The sequence below is a fragment of the Corvus hawaiiensis genome, chromosome Z (assembly GCF_020740725.1).
Source record: "Corvus hawaiiensis isolate bCorHaw1 chromosome Z, bCorHaw1.pri.cur, whole genome shotgun sequence".
In the NCBI taxonomy this organism is placed as follows: Eukaryota; Metazoa; Chordata; class Aves; order Passeriformes; family Corvidae; genus Corvus; species Corvus hawaiiensis.
The window spans coordinates 23,700,440-23,719,796 of NC_063255.1; the positions used below are offsets into that span (position 1 = coordinate 23,700,440).

At 40.3% G+C, this 19,357-nt stretch overlaps 1 protein-coding gene across 2 annotated transcripts in view; it reads left to right on the forward strand.

Annotated features, from left to right (window-relative positions):
- The window catches only part of HOMER1 (homer scaffold protein 1), a 96,784-nt gene extending 81,606 nt beyond the window's left edge, over positions 1-15,178 (forward strand). Inside the window, exons 7-9 of one of the 2 annotated variants that reach the window (XM_048290972.1) lie at positions 4,181-4,291; positions 5,930-6,010; positions 11,532-15,178. In XM_048290972.1, coding sequence (XP_048146929.1) covers positions 4,181-4,291; positions 5,930-6,010; positions 11,532-11,720 — 381 coding nt within the window. In that variant the 3' untranslated portion in view covers positions 11,721-15,178. Of the gene's footprint in view, positions 1-4,180; positions 4,292-5,929; positions 6,011-6,519; positions 6,933-11,531 lie in introns of those variants that run through there. The other variant, XM_048290971.1, reaches the window with a different exon arrangement.
- The last annotated feature ends 4,179 nt before the right edge of the window (positions 15,179-19,357 follow it).

Genomic DNA, 19,357 nt, shown 5'->3' on the forward strand with positions numbered 1-19,357 from the left:
AGTAAATAAAAGGGAGAAAAATGCATTATAGAAATAACAAATTAGTAGTATCAGGTATTGAAAACAGGCTATGGCCACACTGAATATATGTTGCTAATATGGGTAAAAAATTGTCTGGATGGCCAAGCCCAGAGAGTGGTGGTGAGTGGAGATACATCCAGCTGGTGTTTGGTCACAGGTGCTGTTCCCCAGGGCTCAGTACTGGGGCCAGTTCTATTTGGAATCTTCACTGATGATCTCATGGAGTGCACCCTCAGTCAGTTTGCAGATGACACCAAGCTGGGTGGGAGTGCTGATCTGCTGGAGGGCAGGAAGGCTCTGCAGAGGGATCTGGACAGGCTGGATCATGGGCTGAGGCCGATGGTGTGAGGTTCAACAAGGGCCAGTGCCAGGTCCTGCTCTTGGGTCACAACAACCCCAGGCAGTGCCACAGGCTGGGGCAGAGTGGCTGCAAAGCTGCCCACAGGAAAAGGACCTGGGGGTGCTGGTGACAGCGACTGAACGTGAGCCAGGGTGTGCCCAGGTGGCCAAGAAGGCCAATGGCATCCTGGCCTGGATCAGCAGTGGTGTGGCCAGCAGGACCAGGGTAGGGGTTGTCCCCCTGTACTTGGCAGTGGTGAGGCCACACCTCAAATCCTGTGTTCAGTTTTGGGCCCCTTAGTTCAGAAAGGTCATTTTGATGCTGGAGTGTGTTCAGAGAAGAGCAACAGAACTGGTGAAGGGTCTGGAGTATAAGTCCTGTGAGAAGCAGCTGAGGGAGCTGGGGGGTGTTTAGCCTGGAGGAGACTCAGAGGGGACCTTATCACTCTCTGCAGCTGCCTGAAAGGTGGCTGTAGGGAGTTGGGGGTCCATCACTTCTCCTGAGTAACAAGCTACTGGACCAGAGGAAATGGCCTTGAGTTGTGCCAGTTTTACTTTAGTTTGTAGAAAAAATTTCTTCACAGAAAGGGTTGTCAAACATTGGAACAGGCCGTCCAGGGAAGTGGTATATTCACTGTCCTTGGAGGTATTTGAGAGACATGTAGATGTGGTACTTGGAGATGTGGCTTAGTGGTGGAGTTGGCAGTGCTGGGTTAACTGTTAGACTCTGATCTTAAGGGTCTTCTCCAACCCAAATTATTCTACACTTGTGTGATGCACTCTGTGTTCTAATTTGTCTTGCTTTGCCTTTCTGTAGAAGCTGAAATAATTTCTGTATGTAGTTTTAAAGTAATTTCACGATCTGTTGGTACTGAATTGTACAATTCATCTCAAGAAAGTGGTTTGAATCCAGCTGGAGCAAACACAGCACAGAATCATTCAGTCAGTATGGGGGCAGGTCACTACTTGAAATATTTGTGTCACTCCCACTTCTTTGCCTCTCTCTACCTGAAGTCTCCACTTGTGAAGTAGTTTTCTGTGGTCAGGATTTTCTTCAGAGTCTTTTCAGTTTTCTGAAGCTTGGGGCAGTCACTGTCTTAAGCTCACACCAAGGCTGTTACTCCTTGTTGTGTTAAGTGGCTTGAAGCTTCACTCCTCCCCTCTTCCCAGCAGCCCAGTGTATTAGCTCTCTGCTGCCATGAAAACCTCTGCCTGGAATCCTCCTGCATTTATAGGTTGTTGGCCCTGGACTAAAATTTTCAGAAAACTCTAGAATGGCCTCTGCTAGGAGGATCTAGGCTCTACCAGAAGAAGTTGCCTTGCTGTCCTACTTCAGCTGATGCATTTCACACTGAAGTAAGCAGTTAAGCATAGTGCCATCCATGTGCTAGAAGAGTTTGCACACTAAATAGTCACTAAAAAGCCCTTTCCAAATATTTTCCTTACATGCAATCCTTACCTGGATGATAAATGCAAAATAAAGAAACAGAGGCTAAGAACAGTACCTTTTTTCTTTTTTAGTCTCAAATACGAAGCAACAGTTATAAATATTTTCAGATATGCAAGTTGGTGCAGTCTTAGGATAGCACAATAGTAGAACTTTGTTTAGCCAGTTGCTGTTCAAAGACTGTTCTTTCAGTCTGAATTCTGTATTCAAAATGAGGTGTAATCACAGGTACATTGCTCAATACTGCTGTGCAAGGGTTTGAAGGATTGATTGAGCCTTGCTTTTAAACCTGAAACACTGAGTGAGGAGGTGTGCCTGCAAATAGCTCGTGGGAGGGTCAGGCTAAAGCACTTTAACTTCCTTTTATGCCCCCTTCTGTGTGTAATGCATAAACAGTTACTTGTAATGATTTTTGGACCACTGGTCATGAGAAAATTAAATGCAATTTGAAACAAGAAACAGAACAAGTAAATGCTATCCAGATTTTTGCCTAGAGCTTTATCTTTTGTTTCTTCTGTTTTCAATTGCATATTCTTTATAACACATCGTTTTCCAGCCCGTCTTACTCTACAGATCTTTTTGAAAGGGTCACAATATGCTTTTCTTCTTTATAGGTGCATTCAAGAAGATAAAAACATGAAGATATTTAACATCTTTTTAGATCTCTGTAGGAATGGGCATTTGAATAAGACTGATTAAAGTAACCCAGTTTTTTAATTGAGTTTGTTCTTTTTCTTCCCAACTTACTGATTTTTTCAATCAACAGTAAACAAAACAGTTGAACATTAATTTCTTGCACAAGCAGTAAGAGATGGATGTTTGCCCAGAGAAAAACTGGACTAGAGTAAGGCACCATAGCCCTTTTAGTGCTGGTAATTAATTGTCCTTCTGAGAACAGTTGCCTCTGTTGGCAAGAATGTTTGTGGGGGAGCACGGCCTGTTCTGCTTAAGAATAATCATCTGTGTTTGCTTAAGCAATTTCAATAAGTGTGTTGAGTTAGTGTGGACCAGAGTGTACTTGGGAGTATTCATGTGAGCTGTGCACCTGGCAGGGCTGCTGCAGGAGGTGTTTTTAACCAACAGTAATAGACGCAACCTAGAACAGTAACATTTCATCCAACAGTTCAATTCATCAGCCCCTTGGATTCCAAGCTTGCACCAATACATACATCCCCTCTGCGTGTACCAGCCAAGAGGAAACCATGTGGAGAACAGTGGGAGTCCAAGTGCTTCCTTAGTTACAGGATGAGAGACTTCTGCAGGCTTGCTTCAAGGCATGAGGTTCTAGCACGGAGGTAGTTTGGGGACTGGGCTTGCGTTTGTCTCTCCAGTTGAGGCTTTGCAATTGAGCATTCTGTGCTGGTGCTTGGTAAGGGCCAGAGGGTCTTGCTGAGTGCAACAGCTTTAAAAGAGAGATTGTCTTCTTGGAAGTTACCATTCAACATCTTAGCAGGAAAGCTTGGAAATGTTTAAGTTAAACATTGGAAGGGCTGAAGGTGAAAGGGGTGAATGAGTTTGACAGTTCCAGCAAAACTAGGAAGGAGCTAGAGCTGTTAATCAACCCTCAATGTCAGAACTGTCACATCTTTGCTTGATAGCGAAGGGTTCTTGACTGGGCAAGACCCTAAGCAAGCAAATGTGACCTCAAACTAGGCTGTATTTTGAGCAGAAAGCCTTGACCAGATGACCACCAGTCATGGAAAATAAAACAAAAGTGCATACCACTTCCAGGTGTCTTAACTTATCCAAGGGCAGATGGAACATGCTTGCTGTCTGCTAATAAAAGGGGAACTGAGCAAATCCAAATTGTGACACTAGCTGTTGTCTTTGTGACTGAGAGATGAGCTCCATTACTAGGGAAAGTTAGAAGTTGGCAGCTGTGCTTTGGTGGCTGAGTGTCTGCTATTACACTGTTGATGCAGAGTCAGAAAGTGATGCTGTGAAATGTTAATTGGCTTTCTAGGAAATGTGTGAACATTGTGGCTTAGTAAGGTGATAGAACATTAAAAAGTGTTAGGTGGAGAGGTTAGTTAGACAGACATCTGTGTTTAGTCATCAAGCCATTACTGTTTGAAATGGTAATTCAGAACTTTCTTAAAACTTTCAATAATTAGTATAAGTCTTAATTAATGTTTTTTTCAGCCTGTAACAAATAATTTTTTTTATTTCCAGGAATTCATAGCAACCACTTACGTAACAATATATTTTGGAATGTTATGCTAACTTTGTAAGAATACCTTCACCATTTTAATTAACATAAGTCATCCAGAAGTTAGGGTGTATTTGAAAGGCAGCTATTGTTGCAAAGAAGTAATAGTACCTTGAATATGTTGGAATTTATTCTATGTGTGTTTCTTCTACTTATTTCAACAGGTGACTGAGCTAGAGTGTGTGAGCAGTCAAGCCAATGCAGTCCACACACATAAAACAGAATTAAACCAGACAATACAGGAGTTAGAGTCTACACTGAAGAAAAAAGAAGAGGTATCTGCTAACATTTATTTTTGGCTTTTCTATTACATCATTTCTGAAGTCTTTCAGTATTACGCTTGTTATGTCTGCTAGATACTGAATTATTTACTAGAAAGGTTACAAAGTGAATTTTTTTTCATCTTCTTTGAAATTGTTAGTATTTTTCATTTATATAATTACATCAGTCCAATATAGAGCTGGGTATCTGCATAACAATAAAAAAAGTATAATATTTTTGTTTGCTTTTACCGAAAGCAAACTTATTTGCAAAAGTAAGTCATAAGTGGTTTCCACAGGCCAATCATCACACTGATGCAGTCCAGACTCCCTAAGAAAGGAAGGTGATGTAAGCATGCTTTCTTTTTTTTCTGGAGAATAGGGTTTGAAACAAGTAGTAGATCAATGCCTTTGTCCAGCCAGTCTATTTTTCACAATCTGTTAATAGAGCTGACCTTTATGGTCCATAAGATCAGCATTTTCCTTAAACGCATGCCAAGCCCCCAGCCTGGAACTTGATGTATTGTGCCATGTGCCTTTGCCTGGACCAGCAGCAAGAAAATAAAAGGAATTGGAGTAACACTTGCACTGGCATAGGTCCTAGAGGAAAGCATATCTGTGCCATAGAAGGATCAAGAATCACCCCTTTATGGATGGAAAAAGAAGGTGGATGCAGTTGCATAGGAAGGATTATTTGCCCCATGTAATATACCGTGGGCACTGGTGTGTTTGCTTGGAGGGACTAGTGTGTCTTGCCAGGCCTTCCCTCAGTGCTGTGAGATGTTGCCAAGGAGGATGCAGGAGAGGCACAGTCATTACACAATATCCTCTCAAAATGGAACAAAACCTTTTCCAAACTCCCTCATACTTAATAGATTAGGCTCAGCTTAGTATTATTTCTCCTTTTGTTGCCCATTCACTTTTGAATTATGCTGAGCTGTTGGCTGCAAAAAAAATCTTGCCAAAGGGAATTCTGAGAGGTGAATATGCCAGTCTGGGCAAGAGTACTTAATCGTTTTGATACCTTTTAGTTTCATTAATTGTTTCTATTCTTGTCTCCTGAAGGTAAGCTAAGAACAGGTTTCTCTTCTGTTCATTTTTTTCATCTATATTTCTTATTTTTATACCTTTTTACTTTCTTATTTCTAAATTAAAGATACCATTTCTTTTAGACTCTCTTTTTATAGAAATCAATGGTCAAAACAGGCAATTTTTTATGTTCAGCCCTGCTGCTGGTGACATAATAAGCAGTTCACATTTGAAAATTGCATTTGTTCTTCTTGAAAAAATGGAGAAGGATAGATTTTAATAGAATTTAAAGTATAAATTTGCTTTTCTAATTAAAAGGGACCTTAATTTTCTGGGCAAAAATTATTTCATATCTCTGTGGAGGAAAAGAAAACTTGGACTTTTATAAAAGAAAATGCTTATCTATATTGTTGTTCATTCACAATGGAATTGCTGTTTTGGGACAGCAATTCAGAAGTATTAGGAGCAGGGCTTACACTTCATGTTCTGTGATGGGCAATAGCCAACTGCCTGTTTTGGTATTGTTGCAATGACTTGCTCAGAAGAAGAAGCAGCAGCCAGATTACCAGCACCGAGGCCAAGCCAGGTAACACATTGCTAGCAAGGTTGTTTCTTCTCCCTCAGGAAATAGAAGGATTGAAGCAAGAAATTGAAAATGCCAGAGAGCTCCAGGCGCAAAGGGATTCTCTGACCCAGAAGTTACAGGTGAGCTATAGTGCATCATCTTAACTTAGAAAAAAAGGAAAAATTATCATCAAGTGAGCAGTTCACATATGCAACTTGTGCTATATTCACTGAAGGTGCCAGATGAATGTGTAAGTTAGACTGCCCTGAAGGTGCTGGGTTGGGACGACCCTTAGGAATTTGTATCAAAATTTCTACCTCCTGTAAATTGCTCTTTTTATCTGAGGAAACAGATCTATATTTCTTTTACAAGCCCGGAGAGTACTCACAGGTTAGCAGACTTCCTTCACTGATACATATCCGGGACAGTTCTGGTCTCATTTTCACAGCAGTGTCTTCCCATAGTTCTTGCATGCCACTGAAACTGTCTGTCTATGTATCATCAGGCTGGGAGGGGTTTGTGCTCAGCTTTTAAAAATACCCTGAGAAAGTAAGGGTTAAAGTGCTCTTGTGTGGTACAGGCTTTAAAAACACACCTTCTGCATTTTCTTGGAATTATTTAGAAGCATTGTGCTTTTACTGTTTTTTAGGAGTTGTTTCTTACTGTGTGTAATGCCAGATACCTGAGGCTGCTGGAATTGGTGTGCTCTCATTATATCCTCCCGTGTGCCACCTGAGCTCTTGCCTGTCTGTCGCTGCACTGACCTAAGAAAGGAAGCACAAAGCCACATTCCTTGTCACACCTGCCTCTGCAATGAGGCTGACAAGAAGCTTAGGTGGATTAAACTCTGGGTTCGGACTTCAGAATTTTGAAAGAACTGAAAACTCAGGCATTAAATAGCTCCAACCCTAAAGTGCTGAAAGGGGACTCTGTTCTGTGGCTTAGCATGCTGAAAGCAAGCCCCATCAAAACATAGCCACAGCTTAAAAATCATTAAGCAGGTATTCTTTGAAATGCATGACATGGAGCTCTCATGAATCAAATTTTAACCTGCAGAATAAACCACTAAAGATCAAAATGAGTTTATTCATTTTTCCCCATTCTTTCATCAACTTGTTTGTACAAAGTATGTTATTACTTTGAACAGTGTTTAAAGTGTGTTTTGAGTACACCTGACCTTGCCTGTTCCAAAAATTGTTGCTGACTTTAGGCTAAAAATACAAGTTTTCATCTGAAAAGGCATTTATGTGAGAGACTAAAAAGAGACATTATAATGAGAGTTGAAAATTGTTCTAGCAGTAGCAAATGCAGTAATTTCATTGTAAGATCATATGAAAAGTCATACTGAGCCAGGAATTAGCTGTCCTTAGCAAGCAGAATTATGAGACTAGTAAGAGATGAAAGATTAGAAAATGTTAAGGTTTTATTAAAATTCTACCTTATGAAGTCAGTAGTTCCATTTTGGTATATTTATGTATCAGTGATTGAGAGCAGCCCTGAAGAGAAGGACTTGGGGGTGCTGGTGGCTGAGAGGCTGGACATGACCCAGCCGTGGGCACTCACAGCCCAGAGAGCCAAACGTGTCCTGGGCTGCATCCAAAGCAGCGCGGCCAGCAGGGCCAGGGAGGGGATTCTGCCCCTCTGCTCTGCTCTGCTGGGACCCCACCTGCAGTGCTGCATCCAGCTCTGGGGTGCCAGCACAGGAAGGACATGGAGATGTTGGAGCAAGTCCAGAGGAGGCCATGAAGTTGATAAGATGACTGGAGCACATCCCCTATGAGGAAAGGCTGAGAAAGTTGGAACTGTTCAGTCTGGAGAAGAGAAGGTTGCATGGAGACCTCACAACAGCCTACCAGTATCTGAAAGTGGCCTACAGGGAAGCCAGAGAGGGACCCTTCATCAGGAGCTGCAGTGATAGGACGAGGTCTAATGGCTTCAAACTGAAAGAATGTAGGTTCAGATTAGATCCTAGGATGAAATTCTTTACTGTGAGGATGGTGAGGCACTGCTTCAGGTTACCTGAAAAAGCTATGGATGCCCCGTCCTTGGAAATGTCCAAGGCTAGGTTGGATGGGGCTTTGAGCAACCTGATCTAGTGGAAAGGGTTCCTGCCCAGGACAGAGGGTTGAAACTAGAGTTTTAAGGTCCCTTCCAACCTAATCCATTTAAATCACCAAATGGATATATTTTGTATATATGTCCATATGTCACATTGTAAGTGATCAGTTTCTGGAAATGGTCCTATATAGTTCTATTAAAATAAATTTAAGGATCACTTAGGATCTGAGTTAAAAGGTGCCTTTATTAAGCTTAAACTTAATTACTGCCCTGATGCTACCCAGGAAAAAGATCTTGAGTCTGTGCTTTGCTGTAATTGTCCTGCTTTGATTATACTGGCCTTCTCTGAGCCACTTCACCCTGCATCAGTCACATCAGTCTACTGTAGCTTCACACTGTCTCATATCTGTTCAGTTACCTGACTCATCATTTATTTTCAGAGTGATTCTCTGCAGGACTTGTATCTGTTTCTCCCACTCTCTGTTCTTGTGCTTTATTTTTCCTTCCTGTGCTTTGCAAGTGGATTATGTAACTTTAAAATATTTTGGTAAAAACCCTCTATGAAAAATGCTATACAAAGAAATTAGTATTTCAAGGTGTATTGCATTTCTGATACATGCATATCAAGGATTAATTAGATATCAATAATTGGCAAACTCTAGTGAAGAACAATATGTTATCACTGTGAAGGTTAAGTATCAGGGTCCTTTTTAATGATTTCATTAGTAACACAGAGAAGTCATATCAATGAGTCATGATCAGTGTGACTCTCACAGTAGGAGATATCAGGATATCTGTATTAATATGGCTGATTCCTAAATATAGCTGTTGCGTATGGTTTGAATATTTTATTCCAATCCTTGCACTGAATTCTGCAAAAGATTATTACAGTGCAAACAGCAAATATAATTAATAATAATTTATTGATTCTGTAAGAGAAAACTATATGAGAAATTATTGCATCTGTTGAAAGAAGAGCTTAAAAAACCAAAGGTAAAAAAAAGGAAGTGCAAAGTACATTCTGCAAAGGGCCTGAACCTATCAAAGAGTCAATTTATTGTTGGATGAGATCAGCTGCCAGTAAAGGGAAATGGCACAGCTAGGGAAATAGATTATGTTGCATGGACCTCTCCACCTCTTCCAATCAAGAGGCAAGTTTTGACTGATTTGAAATAGGAAACTTCACATTAGCTAGACATGAACTTACAATGCAATAACATTGCAGAAATACTAATTTAGGGTAAATATACTGAGGGATCAAATGTAAATTTAAGAAGAAGCTTTTTTTGAGAAATTAAAAGCAACAGCTCCTGGCATATTTCATTAAGAATGTCTGAGAAGAACCTGAAAGGTGTTCTTCAGTGCTAGATACAGGCCAACAGAATGCTCTCTTCAGGCCCAGATATGACAATGTAAAGCCATGTAAGTATCTGTAGATTTGTTCCAACGTGGTCACTGGCTTGCCTGCTTATGGAAATTAATTATCTCTGGGGTGAGAGCAGTGGCAAGGAATCTTCCTAGAGCACACAAATTTGGTGACTGTCTTTTTGGCAAAGCTGAGAGGACCTTGGATTTAATTTTTATGTCCTATACTGTAATCATTTGGCCCTCAGAGGGTCAGTTGCTACACGAGGTAATACTTGTAAGTACTTGGCTTGGAAGACAGGAGTAGACTCAATGAAGGAGAGCCTTTGTATGGTATGACTGGGTTATAACCAGTTGTCTTCATCATTTGTAGCAGCAGTGGAGTAGCTATTCACTACATAAGCATGTATGTATTTTATTTATATCAATTCTACAAGTGCTCTATTCAGTTAGCTTCTTTTAGTGCTTTGGCAACTAAATTATTCAGTGCTAAAATTAATTCTTCTCTTGATCCTGGCAGCAAGGGGTAATTCCTGCTCTCAGGTGTGCTGCTCAAGACCAGTGCCCAAAACTCCATAGTTTTTTGCTTGCTCATTTGCAAACAAGAAGTGAGGGAGGCATTCCGTTTGGCTGGGGTGTAACCCTTGGCTCCACAAGCAGCCACAACTATGAGGCAGTGAATGCCCTGATGTTCTGTCTTCTCCACCTGTACCACTGCTGGGGGTCCCAGAGCTGCCCCCCGCTGCAGAGGCTGAGAGCTGAAACTGAGCACTGGCCACATCACCCCATCCCTCCTCTGGCCAGGGATGGAGCACATAACTGATGCTGCCATCAGATCCCTCACAAGTCGATACCTTTCTCAGGCCATGGACTTTGACACAGGGCTGCCATTACATATCTGTTACTCTTGAATGACCAAATATATTTTCTCTGTAGGTCAGGTTGTTTTCTGTGGTTAGCTGAGATCTCTCCAATGTAAACAATTCTTAGCTTTGAGGGTGACAGAACAATCACACCAAAACCAGTGAGAGAGTTGGAGGGCTGAAAGAGGAGCTGCTCATGCTGGGATGATTGGCTGCTGCTAAGTCTCCCTTCCTATTTGTAAAACTAATTGTTGTAAAATCTCAGAGCAGGCCTGTTAAAGCCTCTGTTAAGGAAGGAAGTGTTGAAAAACATGTTACCGTACATAAATATGAATTCACTATGCACTTTTCCAGAGATGGCTGTACAGCATGTATGCTGTACTAAACATGCTGGCCCTGTGCTGCCTTTGAAAGTGGTTTTTGTAACTGGAATCACAAAATTTAGCATGAATTTATGAGGTGTGCAATGAATGGAACAAAGAACAATATGCTATTCCAGACCCAGGTGTCTGTCCCGTTTGTGATTTGATTGAAGAGAGGGCCCCCCTGGTTTGCACAGGGCAAAGCAGTTGGCACTGTCCTCCATCAGGTACAAGCTGGAGCTGGGAGGAGTCCCAGAGGCTGATGCCAAGGGCTTCTCCTTGCGAGTGAAAACTGAGCCTGCTTAGGGTCAGATCCGCTGGGCTGTGTCCACCATGCTGGCTGTTCATCTTCCCCCACTGCGTGGGAATGGCATGTCTGTACAGTAGTGGTGGCTCTCCCATTGTCCCCGCTCCCACAGGTGGATGCTGTGCAGCAAGCCACGATGTGCAGCTTGCACCTCCTGGTTTGCATATGTTAAAGTCACCTTGACATCCAGCTTGGTCGGTTATGTCCCTGTGTTAAGTTTTGGAGTGCAAAGCCTGTAATGTGGACAGGAATAAGGTGGTGCTCCTCTGTCTCAAAGCAGTGCTCTGGATGGGTTTTTCCATAAGAACTTTTGATGGTGAACCGTGTCCTTGAGCAATTCATGTAGTCTAAATCAGGGCATACTTGAACATAAGTAAACTCTGAGATGTTTTCTTTAGGCAGTACATTTCTGAATGATAGAAGCAATAACATACCTGAATAAGTGTATCATCTGTTTGCTGACTAAAGTTTGTCCTTCTCTGAAAGTTTCCGTCCTTCAGATAATTATGGAAAAATAGGTAAAGTGGCAGTACATGTGCAATTGTAGTAAAAGTTCAGGTTCTGGTTTTGACTTAATGAAAACTGTAAAGGGTCACATATTATTTTAAAGAGCAGTTGATAAAAACAGCACTTGAGCACCAACAGGGCATTAGACTGCTTTCTGTTTGCAGACAACACATTAACATGTTATGTATTTTCTCTGAAGGAAGTAGAAATTCGAAACAAAGACCTGGAAGGCCAGCTGTCTGATCTAGAGCAACGTCTGGAGAAAAGTCAGAATGAGCAAGAAGCTTTTCGCAATAACTTGAAGACACTTTTAGAAATTCTTGATGGAAAAATATTTGAACTCACAGAATTACGAGATAACTTGGCCAAGCTAATAGAGTGCAGTTAAAGAAAATGGGATTTCAGTGCCAATCAGCTTAAAGATGCACTGTCTCTCTTCATAGGACTGTGTTGGGCTCTGCATCAAAGTTGCGCAAAATTAGAAAATGCTCCTCTGAGAGGGATTGTTTTAAATTTGATTTGTAATTCAATGTAAAATTTAGAACTCAGCTTGTAGCCAGTTGAAGAAAAAAATAACAAACAAAAAAACCACTTGAATTGCAAATTACCTCCTTTTATATTATTGGCCACAAATAACTTGAAAGATGCTAACAATAATTGAATGCAATCCTTTTCTAATTATCAGTGATGGAAGACTTAGCAGTGTCCCAGGACACACCCCATTTGTGACAGATACAATATAGGTTATTGGCTGTTTTATTTAAGATATTTAAATGCTGTGTTTTGTGCAAGAACTCAGTGATGACAGCCCTGTATTTTGTTGTTCTTAATAATTTCTCAGGATATGTTGCACTGTGGAGAAGCAGTGCCAGAACCAATTTATTCTTGCAAGGAACGAGAGAGAGTTGCATCTTTAATTGAAACAAATTTACTACAACTGCTTGTATAAACTTCTTCCTTTTTGTTTTTTTGGGGTTGGTTGACTGGTTGGTTTTTTGATTTTTTAATAGCTATGCGTATATACTGGAAGATACGGTATTTCTTTATGGAGCTTACTCTGGTGTTCTACAATATTGTCCAATGTAAGGTTTAGTTTTTCAAATGAATTCCATGTAATTACAGTGAGACAGTATCTTCCACGTAACTAAATTTTGAAGCCAACCAGTGATGGAAGGTGAGTCCTACAAGAAAAAAAAAAATGCCCAACCTCCCCTGAGAATTTTAAATGTAAATTTAAAATTTTAAATTTAACCTGCACAGATAACAAGGAACGGCCAAACAAGGTTGTTTGTTTTCTGGCCTTGATACTTACATTGAACATTCAATTTGCTGTTAACCTGTTCTGCAGGAGACTTTTTCAGAATGTCACATGAAATAGAGGTTCTGTGAATAATGGCTTCTGGGGAGCACTGTTTTGTTATAGATTGCATTAAGGGCATAGAGCTACTGCAAGGAGTTGTTCGTACACTGAGTGTGTCTAGCCAAAAAGGCTGTTTCTTGAAGTTCTGTTGTCATAGCAAATTGAACTGAAGACGTGTTTCCTCTTTTATGGGTCTTCATATCACGTCTTTATCAAAACTACACCAGGCAATATTCTGAACTGTTAACTAAGTGTTTAAAAACAGGAAAATGAATTTAATTATCCTCAGTGAGCAGGTTTTAAAGTTGTTTTGAAGTAATTTTAGCAGACTTTTGGCAAACACACACTTCTTTATATAATAGATTTATTTTAAAAAACCAACTCTTTGAAAGGTAAGCCAATTGTCATGTGTCTTGCATCACAGTGCATTCTTGCCATAAATTGCTTGTAATGCTGAAGAGGGCTTTTTTAAAATGTGTGAATGAGTGTCAGACCTCAGAGTTGAGAGATGCACGAACCTTTGTTTGCTCCCCAAATTAATTTGAATGTTAAACATGAAATCTAGCTGCTTATTAAATTTGTACAACACAGTTTTCTTCACTTAGAGACTGATACTCAAAACTAGAAAATATAAGTTTGTTTTCATGTATGTACTGTGTGTATATACCATATAATACACACGGGTTGTCATTTATATTGGAAAGACATGCTTTATTTCTAAAATACCTTTTTATTTTCCCTTAACTGATGATTTATCAGGTCTCCCCTGACTAGTCAGGGAAGTGGCTTAGGTTAAATGCTAAACTGTCATGTATTATATGGTATGTGATATACACAATGTTTACGCTTTCTCCATATTTTTTAGGGTATTTTCTCACATTTATTAAAGGGGTGGGGGGAGCTTGTTTCATTGTGCTACTGGTTGAAAACTTTGTGGTGAGCTACATGTTTATCATTCAGGGGATTTTAGACAGTGGTGTGTATATCTTCATCAGGTCCATGTGAGCAGATACAGCCAGTTTTTAATTTTCCTGGGGATATTTGGGCCTGATTCTCCTGTCACTTGTGCTGCTGTAAACCAGATGTGTCCTTGATGTGATGTCAGCAACATTCTGTTGGCATAACATCTGTGGAAGTGCAAGGAGAATTTGGCCTGTTAATGCTCAGTGGACATAATAAGGATGAAGAAAGAATAAAAAAACATAAAGTAAATGATGGAATAAATGTAATATTATTTTTAATGATACTATTATTGACATTTTTAAAGATATGATGTCATATGTGTGGGAAAAAATAGTGGACAGAAATATTTCCACTTAAATTTTGTGAATATGTGTGGTACATGAGCATTTCTATGTATAAGTACACACACATATGTATATACAGAACATGGAAAAAATTTAGATGTGCACATTTTTAATATTTTCCTATTGAAATTAAATTTAAAATTGGAAATTGATATTTGAGAATTTCTTTTTCTCATAGAATAGATAAGCTTCATTTCTTTTTTTTTTTTAATAATACAAATACTGAGGGCTGCACCTTTGAATTCCCAAATACTTGCCAAACATAAATATGGGATGAGGTGGACATAAGTGCACATATAAATAAAATCCTATGTCTAAGACTATTTTTAATGCTTATGTACAGTAGGCAGGTGTTTAGAAATTGTGATCTAAAGTTCTTAGGTGGCTATACCTACTGTAGTCTCTTCACTTCTGTTTTAAGGTAAAGGTTTTCCCATTTGAAACATTACTGTCCCAGAGACAAGTACTGTACATTGTATCTATCTTTAATGAAACTATGGGAATATGTATGCAAGAAAACAGTGTTCAGTACTGTAGCCTGAAAACATGACCGTGAACTTGCACTGGAGGGGAGAGCAGTCACTGTGTATAATATGTTACATGGCAACTACAGTCTTGAAAAAAAAGCCAGAAAAACAACAAAAGAATTACCATAAGCCTCACAGAAATACAGAAATAGAAAAAAAAAAAAAGAGAGAGAAAAAATAAATCAAACCCACAGTTTTTTATTTTGAAATACACTTGTGATTATCTGGAGAATGTACTACTCTTTTTTTTTTTTTTCCCTTAAATCTTTTTCGAGTATGTGCAAGTGATAGCAGCAGCTACCTTAATCTTTCAGGTGCTACTGGATTTTGCATTAGCGTGTTATGTTGTGAAATCCTGACTTTGACATAAAAGATTTTTGTAAGTATATCCCCGTCTGGATAGATAGTTTTTGGAGTGTATTGTTCATAATCCATATGCCTCAATGATCCAGAAATTGCGTTTTTCTATGTGAACAAAGTAAAACATGTGAATTAAACTGTCCATTATAGACTGGGAGTTCCTTTTCCTGGCCAATATATCCAGGAAAGAGGAGAACAAAATGAACTGATAATGCAGAAATGCTGTTATAAGGTCTCTAAGAAAATACATTTTCAGGTAAAATATAAATAAATAAATAAATAAAGGGCTAAACCAGTTGTTACACAAATAAGTATCATTTAACGCTATCGGTGGCATTCCCAGGAGAATTCCTTTAAGAAAAAAAACCCTAGAATGAGTAATGCATCAATTAAAAATTAATATTTTGGGATGTGTCTTTTCAGTTGTCAGTTGTGAAAGGTTTCTGGTTTCTGCTCATTTTTATACCAGTTGGGGATTAACTTCAGGTTTGCCTTCAATAAGAGGCTAAACCTCATTTCATTCTATCATCTTATATATTCTGTACTGAAGTGGCTGCTGAACAGCACTCTGTGAACACTGCATTCAAAAGTCAAACTCGAAGCCATTTTTCAGAAATACCACATGGAGAGAGGAATGGAAAACTCTTGCAGACCTTGATTCTCTGCAGAGCTGTGGATATCAGTAAAAGCACTTAACTTCGTTAATTGCAAAAATCTTGAGGCCAAAGATAGATCTAATTAGAGATTAGTTCTGGGTGTCAGAAGACAATTAAAAGATACCATCAAGAGGCTCTATCCTAATGTGCATAGTTCAGTCTCAGTAACTGGACATGCCAGTTAAGTGCACACCTATACACTGGGGATTCTTTTTCAGAAAATGGACCTGACTCTGCTAAGCAATGTTCAAATTATCTTGTTTACATTTTCTTAGTAATGCTGCATTTGTGCACTACCTCTGAACAGTGCTAAGCAGAGACCACATCATGAATAACACACATTATTTGAAATCTCTTGTTTTGCTTAGCAGCCTTAGTTCCTCGTTTTAATCCACTTGCTTCAGGCAAGCTGGATGAATTTTCCCCATTATGTTAAACGTTTTGGAACAATAAGCAGAGTTTTGTGTTAGATCAGTCAGTTCAGCTCATGTCCACTCTTCTGGCCATGCCTAGCCAGAAAGCAGGTGTGAATCTAAATGTCACAATACCCCTAGATACTATAGACAGAAATGGGTTTTCACACCATGCAGGGTCTCATAGCTTGCCCGCCACAACCTCTCAGGGACCTGTAGTGGCCAGTACTGCTTCTGCACTGCTGGTAGCTCATCCTAGGACCAAAGAATCATGATATACCTGCTTTCTCCCTCATTGCTGGGTCTTGCATAAGCAGAGCTCAGATGCAACAATGTATCTGGCAATCCTTACAATTTTCAGATAAAGGTATTGGGAGAGTAATTATCAAAGGTGTTCTAAATTCGGGGTGGGTGGGAGAAACACAGATTTCAAAAAGATTCCCTCGTGTGGGACCCTTGTGTAGCTGTAAAATAGGCAAGAATGGTTTCTATAGGGAATGACAAACCACCTGATAGGGTCTCACTTTCCTTAGGTGCTCACATCATGCTGACATTGAGCACACCTGGCTTGCCCCAAAACTCCACTCTCGATTGCTATAGGCTTCTCAAGGGCAGCATTTTTGGTGTGTTTCATGGACACAGCTGAAATCTTGACAGTCTGCAAACCCCATGTCCTTTCAGTCTTTTACCTTCACAACTTCAGAGGTTTGGTACCAGTATTAGCCATTGGTGCTCCCTGTTCTCACCTGCCATCAGTTCCTGTGATATTTGTGTAAAGGAATTTTGAGCTGGGTTTGGGTTTTTTTCTTTCTTTTAACTTGGAGGTAGTTTCCAACCTTGTTCCCTGCTTTGGGGATTCTCATCTGCTCTCATCCAAGCCTCATCTCACTGCATGGGTCCAGCAGTGTTTCAGCTCCTTTTGCTTCCATTAGATTGAGAATAGCAACATAGACATTTTCTCGGAGGAGAACTTGCATTTCTGTGACTGTGGTAATTCTTGAAGAAGAAGGATTTTTTCCCAGTAGATCAAGAAGGAGGCAGAACTAAGGACCTTCACAAACAATACCATACATCCAGGTGCTAAGGGGAGAGGAAGAGCTACACTGACAAGGTATGTGTAAATATAATCTGTGTGTATGGATTTCCTCCTGTTGAAGTAAATATGGTCATGCAGATACTTACAGAGAGGGAACAAGACCTTTGAAATTATCTGAGTCTGGCTTGTATTTTGCTAAATGATCAGTGGATTTGTCTCTAAATAAAGCAAAAGAAATGTGAAGCAAAATGACCTTGTACTTTCCTGCAGGAGAAACATCATAGCCCTTACCTGTGGATGGAAATTTAAAAACTAGATCTACTTTCTCCACATCTGAATATATGGTTATTTTTATAATTCCAGCAGTTTTGTTTCTCAAGAGTCCACAGCAATGGGAACCAGAAATCTATCAGTGTAAGGCACAGCTCTCTTCGACTTTCATTAGTGAGAGGAGCCAGGGTAGAAGTATGTAGCTGAGTGACTCGAGTAGTATTTTGTGTGACCATCCTACATCTAGTCCCTGCTGCACAGCCTCATTGCTACACCCTGCCAGCTGCACTTGTTGTCTGTCCCAGAAGCAACCCAGGAGGGCTTGCTATCCTTTGTTCAGAAGCTGCTGCTTCAAAACTGTAGCCCTGTCATTACTAGTCTGGAGCCCTTTTGCTCCAGAGCATTTTGCACATTCAGAGTTTTGCTTGCAGGGGGAGAAAAGGGGAAATTTCCTTCTGCATATCTTAAATAAGCAGAGCGATGCATAAATTTGATATAAGCTGCTTTCCCTCACCTCTTTGAAAAGAAATTAAGAAAGCTTTATTTGAGGTGTTACCATTTGAACCTATGAGCCAGAACTTTTATTATCCTCTATTTCTTGTATTTTTCCTTTTTTTCCTGTGTTCTTTTCTCTTGCATAACATGGAACAACCAAATATGTTTATAGTCAATATAGGTCCTAAGCTGCTTACGGAGTGAGAAACATAAATATTCAGTGTCAAGCTCACCCAGCAGGCAACCCAAAAAACCCCCAAACTCACCCACATAAACAATACCTGTGGGTATGAGGTGCTGACTTTTGTGCATGAAATCTCCGCCTCAGTGAGGAAGCATTGGGGATCTTCTAAACAAGCATTACTGAGGCATGCCACGAGGAAGTAGTTTGAATCAGAGCTGTCTAAAAGACAGCAGTGCAAGTATTTTCAGAAGGCATGAGTTTTCATGTTCTTCACCGATGATGATGATGACTGTATTGCACAAATAGAAGGCACATGTAACTCCTCAAGTCAAAATGCAAAGATGTGCTAGGATTGGTAGCAAAAGTTCCCATCAAGCTGGAGGATTTCTGTTATCAGCTAAGATAGGTGACAGGTCTTTTGCAAGGGAATTAATAGCTACATTGGAAACATCCATGAGAGAACCAGTACAAAGATGAGAGCAGTTCTCTGTGCAACAGCTGCAGTGTGACTGAGTCAGGCTGGGAAATCCAGCTATGGGACTTAGTCTGGACTGGGAGGTTGGGCAGGTGGCAAACAGTGCTGTTGTTTCAGAGGGAATTTTGACACTTGGGCCAAATTGCAGTGTTGAAGCTGTGACAAGGATGTAGGTATCTGAAGTGCAGAAGAGAATAAAGCCTCACAGCATTGGTTAGCTCTGTGACTGCGCAAGCAACTGCACCAGGAATTGCTGGTGTGTCCAAACACAAGACACCTCTCTAAACTTGGCAATGAGGATGGTTCACTTACAGGGTAAGAACAAACAGATTCACCAGCCTTTGAAGCTGGTTTTGCAGCTCAGCAGGTAGGTGGCTGTGGAATTTGCTGTAATATTTCAAGTCTCTCTTTTGAGAGGCTGCACCAGAAGAGGGGGCCACTACTAGAGGCCCCCACAAGCACAGTGCTGGGTCTTGTGTGGCATAAATGCTGGCATGCAGCTACTTGGAAAGTGGTTAGCTGGTGACAGTGGCATGTCAAGGGATCAGGCCTTCATCAGCCTTAAATCTTGACAGATTTAGGTGAAGAAATTATAATTTACAGTATTTCAGGGTAAGGGGTTTTTTACTGAAACTTCACAGCTTGCTATTGCAATGACATGTTGATGGGTTAACAGAAGATATCATAGTGTCATCTTGGGGAACAGCTAGGCTCCTTCCACTGGAAAGGGAGCAGAAGCTAAAGTTTGCATTCAATCACTTAGCCAAGCCGGTACTACTAACAGTACCAAGCACTTCCTTATTCAGAAGAATCCCTGCAACCTTGAGCATCCACCAAGGACTGCAGCAAATTCATTCATCTGGGCCTCAAAAGGCAGGGAGTCTTAGTTACCTCAGGCAGCTGACGGCTGGGAGCAGAACCCAGATTCATCCCAGATGGCTT